An 8,061-nucleotide genomic window follows, 5' to 3' on the forward strand; every position below is an offset into this window, starting at 1 on the left:
AATTGGGAAAAAATAGGAAGTTTACTTTATAAGACTTAGCTGATTGCGACTTTCCTATACCATAATCCTGTATTTTTTTCTACCTTGAGACTATAACCTACGATCTCAGGTTTATTGAATTGAACATTTTTTTTCACATTTAAAATTGTTCTAAATGAATGAAAAACAGAGACACAAAAATGTTTGTTTTCTGGCAAGGATTCTTAAACTGAAATAAAGAGCAACCTACATTTTAACTTCAATTTTCACAACATTTTTAAAAAGCTGACAGTTGATCTCAGTTTACAGTCAACCAACTTAATTTCCCGATGTTTATGAGTGCAAAAAATTTCCTTAGTATCTATTTTAGTTTATTTCAAAAGCAGGTGTCGCTACTTTGTAATAGTCCTTCACTTTGACTCTGACTCTATTCTGAAGAGATTTTAAAATAAGCTAGTCATTTTTTAAAAAAAGATACATTGTTAAAACACGAAGATGGATTTTAGAATGCTCAACTATGAAAGAAGATATTTTAAGTTTGAAGAGGTTAAGGAAGATAATGAATTAATATCTCCTAGACCATTAAAAAAATCTGCTGTCTTCTCATTCAATAATCTGTTGCACAGAGTTGCAACTGATCTCACTTCAGTAAATAAAGTTGCCTCTGGAGGAAGGGACCTTCTATCTTGTTTTAATATATTCTACATAAAATGAAAAATCCTTTAAAGACAGTGAATAGTTAGGGGGAAAAAATCAAAGAGCAATAGATTTGGAAAATATGCATATATGGAAAGACCTTAAAAAGTTCTTTGGGCCTTTTTTTAGCGGCCCCATCCAATTTACAGGTTTCCTAAAGGCGGAGATATTTTATTCCCCATTCTATATCATATACCCTAAACTTACCACTCAGTCCATATTCTTTGACTTGTTGAGGTATATATATTTTTATGGTAAAATGAAAATCCTACAATTTACAGCAAATTTGTCAACTGGGAAAATAAAAATAAGCCCAAACCCCAAAAAGGAAAATTTCCTCAGCCAGGAAAGACCTAAACTTTCTTACCATATTTAGATTTCTTTTTTGGTATTCCTCAGAAACATGACTTGCTGTTCTGCAATATTACTATAAAAGATGCAAATCTATCTCTAAAAATAAACCACCACAACAATAACCACGACAAACTCTTTTCACCCTTTCACCTTCTTGTGACACACACCTAGTATGCCTTTCTATTACATCGAATTTCTTTTAAAAGCATTGTTGTCATTAAGAGATTTCTACTGTCTGATCTGTGATCTCTTTGCAGGTCTAAATGAGAAGCTGAGATTCCATATAAGTTCTTAAGGATACAACATGTGCTAGATCTATTTTCTGTAATGTGTTTTCTCTGTGTGAGGATATTGTACTCAAACGGCAAATCCATCTTTGCAAGTCTGCTCAGTTTTTTGACGGGGAACAGAACTTTGGGTATAAAGGAATACAAGTAATGTCTCTGAAAAAATAAAAGTACAAACTCAACCAGCTTCTAAAGCCCTGTTCCAGTTTGCCTAATGCAGAACAATAAATGAAAGGGGAAAAATGTCTTCCCCATGGATGAATCAAAGTGAACACTAGATGGGGTTCCAGTTGCAACAGTTTCTTTAAAAAGTTCAGTGTGGTTTTGCCGTTTCAGTGACACTTAAAAGAGAACCTCCTTAAGGCTTGAGCTAAACTTTGACTACATAAACATTGGCAAAGGGACAAGAAACTAAATCCCTGTTGTTTGAGGGTAAAACTCAGCTATGGGAACTACCTGTCAATCTTCCCCTTCGGGGGTCTGGCATCTGAGGGTGACAGGGGAATAAGGTTAGCAAAAGAAGCCAGGCAGATAAGGTGAAACTAAAATAAACTCCTAACTTCCTGCTAAGTGACTAGTAAGACTCAATTTGGGGGTCATTGGTAAGATACTAAAGTACATATTGTGATGTGGACCTTGTCACCTTTGGACGGAAGAGGGCTAGCAAAGGTTAAAATAGCTCAACACATGGTGGGATTTTTTTGTTTTTTTGTTTTTTGCTTTTTTTCCCCCTGAGATCCCTACCACACAAACTTTTCTTGAATATCAGAGCAGCCTAGCAAACTCTGCACTTGTCTAGTCCAACTTTTCGTTCTCCAGGAAGATTTTGAAAAAGGTTAGTGGGATACACTAGGAACTGTCAGGCAAAAAAAAAAAAACCAACAACAACAACCCCCAAACAAACAAACAAAAAACCCACTATTTTTTTAAAAGAAAAAATTTACTGTCTGCTGGGGAGTGCTTGGTTTTAAGTAATAATGTCATAAAACTTAGCTGGTTCTCTTCCCTCTCCCCACTTCTCACTTCTACTAAGTAGAGGATCTTCTCATTCCAAAAGAGTTTTCGTAGTTGTTGTTTGCTTTTTTTTTTTTTTTAAAAAGCACTGCAAGGAACCTCAATGCTTTTAAAATCACCTTGCTACACAACATGGCCTAAAGAAACAAAAACACAGAAAGACAATACAAACAGCCACTTGTGCCGGGAAAGAAAACTAGTCATACAAGTATCACAGTGGCAAAGATGAGGAGACATACATGTAAGATAAAGATACAGAAATACACATATAACATCACATATATGGTTAAAGATGTTTTGTAAAACTTATATAAATGTATCTTCATAGCCCAAAGAATGTTTTCTCACTCTGGGGTCCTCCATTATGCAGCAAACTTAAAATAGGCCTGACTAAACATGGATTCCTTTCAATTGCCCTATCTTGCAGGTGTCAGTTTTTTCAAAAAAATAATTAATTACAGTTCCCAATAACCTTTTGGGTCCAGAAATCAATGTGTGACCCATTAGCCTGCTCACAATGAGTAAATTACTTTGGCAAATAATAGATATTTATTATTAATATAAACAGAATTGATTTTTATGATTCTTTATATCGAAGGGTAAGTAAATATTTTATCTATAATGTATGGCTGCTATTTTTTCTCTCAAAATTATCTGTACCTCAAAAACTCTGAGTAATAAAGTCATTTTCTCATATATGAAGGAGGCTAATTAGGCCACAAAAGTAATCCTATTTCAAAACGAAAACCAACTAAATAAAAAACAAACCCACAGAAACAAGAAACATTCAAAAAGTAACTAAAATCCCAAATTTACAGAAAAACATAAACATTTAAAGTATAAAGGCCATGTTATCTCTTTTCAGAACTATTAATCCATAGAAGCAACCATTTAAAGAGATGTTCATTTTTTGACCAGTGATTCTTAACTTGTTGAATATCCTTTCAATGAAAAGTAATATTAGCCAGTTTTAAACTCCACCCCATCCCCAAATTCAGGAGCCTATCTGGAATGTAATTCTTGTGTCTACAGATAAGCTAAAATATAATTTAAATTATAAAAATGACAAAGGTATATTCCTGTTTCCTCTCATTTGGCAAAGTAAAGTTATAAGACATCCCTAAGATGGCTAGGACTTTCCCTGTAATCAGGCATACATAGGAGTTTTTGGTCATCAAATATGACTTGAACAACTGTGCCCACGTTTATAAAGAAGTTTCCTAGGTCAGGGGGACCGGGAGACAATTTCTTGGGTCATATTTTTAGCGAAAAATACACAAATGTAAAATGCTCAGGTCAGGCTGTGATGAGCATGTATAACTGTTTATATAATGATAAAGTATAACTTTATCTCTTCAATATTTCATAATGCCATAACTTAAACCTGCCTCTAGACTTAAGGAAACATCCTTGTTGAAATGTTGATTTCCCTCCGGATGTTTTAACTGCCTCATTGGGGAAATTATTTTTAAAAGAAAAAGTACGGCTGAAGTAGGATTAGAGAGTGTGGATAGAGGTGGGATGCTTAATTATCTGTAGAAGTGATGGATTAAAAGATAAATATATATGTCTACATGTAGACATATATACATACACACACATATATGGTAATTCTTAAGTTTATAATGAACACCAAATTCTGTCTTTCTCACAAATATACTCAGCCGATGTGTGGTAAACTGGAAAAGGCACTCTTCTAAGGCTGGTACTCTGTAGGGTTAGTTGTATACTAATATTATTACAACATACTAAATCCTGTAACACTATTACAAAATATACCCTCCAGGCAACTTCGACAAAACTTATTGTTCAAGCATGTAAAAAAAGCCATAACCCAGAACCATTACTACTAGGGGGAAGGAGGGGGTTTGAAGTGAAGGACCCTGACTGGGAGGGAAGTTTCCTACCTTGCTTCTAACTGCTAGCACTTTTTTAAAAAAGCAACAAAAAAACCCTGACTCTCACTTATTTAGTTAATTAACTTACCTTGTCGCTCAAATAAACTTAAGAAAATGAGGTAGTGAACTTCTTTTACGCCACCCTTCATGAGAAATATTAACTATTGAAAATTCAGGGTTTCAGACTAGGGGCAAAAGAAAAGAAAAAGTCTAGCAAATGAGGTTTGCCAAAACCCTGAATTTTGAAAAGCTAAAAAAAAAAAAAAAAAAAAGAAAAAAATCAAATCAAATGCCTTTTAAAAGTGACAACATTCACAAAAAAGGAAAATGAACGGACACCAAAAACTTTGTGGGGGGACTGCTACAGAATCATCTGGTAAAGTAGAAAAACAAGACAAAAAAACAAAAACAAACCCCTCTTACTTCCTGCAAGTTCATTAGTTAATTGCTCGAGTATTTACAGGTTGAAGGAGATTAAGTTCAGGGGTGTTTTCAGTTTCCCTTTTCTTACTTGATTCCCGGTTCGAGGTGGGTTTAGGTGGAGTGGAAAATAAGAAAAATTATTTGCAAAATAAGATATTCCACTATATGCAAGCACAGACCCCCAAGCTTTGTCCCGGGTCTCTGGAGCATCCGAACCCGGAGCTCTGAGACCTCTGGACGCTTAATTTTCCGATCCTCGTCTTCACCCCCTCCCCTAAATCCAAATTTCCAGAGTGTTTAAGAGTGATTGAGGATGAGGAGATGTGGGAAGGGGGGCTCCCTGATGTAGGCTTGTCTTCTCGGTATCCTTTTACCTCTTGGGAGTCTCCCGGGAGCCAGAGGTGGCAGCAAGGCCCCGAGGGGCACGCGGACCCGAACCAGAAAACCGCAGAGGCCAGGCCTACTTCTGGATCTCGGGATTTGGGGGATTAAGATGAGTGTGAAGAAGGATGATGCAGGGCTGAACGCACAAGAGGGTCCAGGTCTTCCTCTACAGCGGTGCTCTGGTCCCTAAGCTCCCTCCTTGTCTCCTCTTCCCAACTCCTCCCCCATCCCCATGTACCGCCCGACAATTTCGGGTCCGGGGAAGGAAGGGAAAAAGAATCGAGGGCCCGGAACCCCAACTGTATCGGCTACAGACTGTGCCTTGTCCTAAGGGCGGCCTGAGGAGACCCAAACCGGGATGTCCCGGGTGATCCCAGCTGATCCCAAGGAAGCGATCCCCCGACCTCCTCCATCAGGGCCTCGGTCCTGAGAATGCCCTGAAGTTCTATTATGAAGGGGCCGAAGGTAGATATCTCTGCCCTTTCTCCCACCTCCCTCCTCACCCCAATTTTCTTCCCTGTTCCCCCAGCATACAAACTTTGCGGTGCTTCCTTCTTATTCAACACCAAGTGACTTTCTAGTTGCAGTGGGAGGAGAGAGAATGGGGGGGGGGGTGTTAAACTACCCCCCTCTTCCAGATTCTACAGTCCCTTCCCAGCTCGATAACCCTACCCCGCCGAAGTGCCCAAAGAGCGAACTAACTCCCCTGCCCACCCATCTCCGGCAACACAGAAGATGCTAGGGCAGAAGAGGGGTGGGAATCGAATTAACCAAACCCCAGTCCTTACCTCTAGTTCGCCCCACTGACCTCGGGCAAAAGGCTGCTCGCGCCCCCGGGCTCCAGCCAAATCAGCGACAAGCAAACCTTGTATTCACTGTCACCTTCTCTCAGTCCCGGGACCCCAAATAAGTCCCTAGCCCTCGATCCCGTCACTATCTCCCCCACCCCGGGCAGCCAGCCTGAGGGAGGTGTGGGTTTTGTGCGTTCGGGGCTGGGGGCAGGGAAGGAGGAGAGGAGAGGCGCATCTCCCGCCGCTGCTCCCCCCTCAAGCCGCCCCCCCCCCCCAACTCGGAGCCAAGCTCCGGACGACGAAGTAAACTTCCTTTCCCGAACCAGGACGGGGGCGACGAAGGGATAGGGATTTATCTTGGGGCGACGGAGCCGAAGGGTTTGCGGTCCACGAAGGGGTGGCGGTGGCGGTAGGGTATGTATAAGGGAAGCGGCGGGGCTGGAGAGGAGGCAGCGATCACAAGCCCTAGGGACAGCGGAGAGGACTCGTACCTAACCGGGATATCGAGTGCCGGTCCTTGCGTCCTTTCCCCATTCCCGGCTCCACTTGGGACACACTGTCCAGTTTCTCCCTTTTCCCTTCCTTCACTCTTCCCCTCCCCCCACGACCCAGGTCTCCTCTCTGCAGAAAAAGAAAGGGAACAAGAGAAAGAAAAATATCCTTCCTGTCCTCCCCACGTAATGTTGGATGAAACCAACAACTCTTGAAACTGTATTAGAGCTATAAGAAGATCTAGGTTTGCTTGTAAAAGTGAGAGAGAGAGAGAGAGAGAGAGAGAGAGAGAGAGAGAGAGAGAGATTAAAAATGCATATATATATATTTAAAATAAAATCGCCAAGATGAAGGGGAAACCAGGAGTCTGGAGGTGACGGCGGGGAAGTTGGTGCGGAGCGCGTGGGGTTGTGTGGAGTGTGTGGAGGAACGAGTGTGAGTGTGTGTGTGTGCGCTGCGCGGGCTAGGGGACTCACCATCTCGCTGGGGGAGCGAGGCCAGAACGGGGTCGGATTGGAAATGTTGAGGCTTCGCTTGCTTTCTCCGCGACATGCTGGCTCAAACATCGGCTGGGGCAGAATAAAAAATTACTAAAAAAAAATCTTCTCAAAATTACGGAAATCGAGCGGCGGCGGTGGCTCCCCCCTCCCGCCTGCCCGCCCCCCTCCCCGACTCCCCGGCCCTCCGCGCAGCGCGCATGTGTCCTGCTATAATTATGATTATCAATAATGCATTGCGATTAATCATAGAGGGGCTCTTTGAAAGGCGATTGGCAACGGGCCAGCGCTATTCAAACCCGCTCGCCTTAATCAATTAGCTCGTGATTTGCTGTAGACCCCTGTCTCTCTACCGCTCCTGCCCAATAAGCCGGCCGCGGGGTTGTCTCTCCCCAAAGCGGAGCCAGAGACTGTGTTAACCCTCTTAGCAACTGGCTGGGACTCCGGCAGGCGCTGTTGGCCTGCCTTCTGTAGGAATGCGAGTTTCTCCCAGTCCCCGTCCCCGTCCGCGTCCTCGCGGCCCCCCCCCCCCCCATCCTACCGCCTCCAACCCCCCCTTCCCCAACTCCCCGCTTCAGGCTGGGCCGACCCAAAAGAGCAAGCCCTCCCCGAAATTAAAATACTGTTAGGGAGGGTGGAGGGGAAGAGGTGGGGGAGGAAGAGAAGTGGGACGGATACAAACAGAGAGAACTGCAAACTTCCCAACTTGGACCGCGCTTCACAGGCTCCAGCAGCTGTGGGTTCCTCGGACCAGGCTGGGCTGCCCAGGGCTAAGGGACTTGTACAGGGCAGTTGCGAAGGGTGGGATGACAAGGTTTCTGGGAGGCCAACGCAGTATCCCTGCTTGGGAAGCAACTGACCCTGAGTAAGCCACTAGACCCCTATCCGGATCTGGCTGTACATTTCCCCTTTCATCAAATTCAATCAGAAAACACTAGCGGAAAAGTATCGCCCCCACCCACCCACGCTGGGGGGGAAAAACAAAATAGTCCAGCGTAATTTTGCCTCCTGCTTGTGTCCGCCACGGATCTCTCTCCCTCCCTCCTCCGCTCCCTCCCTCTCAGCTCGCCAGCTTTTCTCCCAGAGCTCAACATTCCCAGTATCCAGGGCTCCGGGGGTGCGGAGAAGAGGATCCAGGAAAGGTTTGGGAAGGTTTTTTGTTTTGTTTTTCCTCTTCTACCCTCATCCCCCTCCTTTCACTCTCTTGTTCCCTTTCTCCACCTCACTCATTCCCAGGACAATTAGA

General features: G+C 43.2%; 1 protein-coding gene and 1 long non-coding RNA gene across 8 annotated transcripts in view; one reads left to right on the forward strand and one right to left on the reverse strand.

Moving 5' to 3' along the window:
* Window positions 1-6,968, reverse strand: part of SALL1 (spalt like transcription factor 1) — a 15,395-nt gene extending 8,427 nt beyond the window's left edge. Inside the window, exon 1 of one of the 5 annotated variants that reach the window (XM_072632192.1) lies at window positions 6,795-6,968. In XM_072632192.1, the coding sequence (XP_072488293.1) occupies window positions 6,795-6,870 (76 nt within the window). In that variant the 5' untranslated portion in view covers window positions 6,871-6,968. Of the gene's footprint in view, window positions 1-4,316; window positions 4,598-5,025; window positions 5,159-5,823; window positions 6,031-6,317; window positions 6,490-6,794 lie in introns of those variants that run through there. The other 4 variants (XM_072632194.1, XM_072632196.1, XM_072632195.1 and 1 more) reach the window with 4 other exon arrangements.
* A 2-nt stretch (window positions 6,969-6,970) lies between these two features.
* Window positions 6,971-8,061, forward strand: part of LOC140519317 (uncharacterized) — a 75,352-nt gene continuing 74,261 nt past the window's right edge. For all 3 annotated transcript variants that reach the window (XR_011972176.1, XR_011972174.1, XR_011972175.1), the window contains exon 1: window positions 6,971-7,957. This is a non-coding gene — a long non-coding RNA (uncharacterized lncRNA). The remainder of the gene's footprint in view (window positions 7,958-8,061) is intronic.

The sequence above is a fragment of the Notamacropus eugenii genome, chromosome 1, assembly GCF_028372415.1.
Source record: "Notamacropus eugenii isolate mMacEug1 chromosome 1, mMacEug1.pri_v2, whole genome shotgun sequence".
Classification (NCBI taxonomy): domain Eukaryota; kingdom Metazoa; phylum Chordata; class Mammalia; order Diprotodontia; family Macropodidae; genus Notamacropus; species Notamacropus eugenii.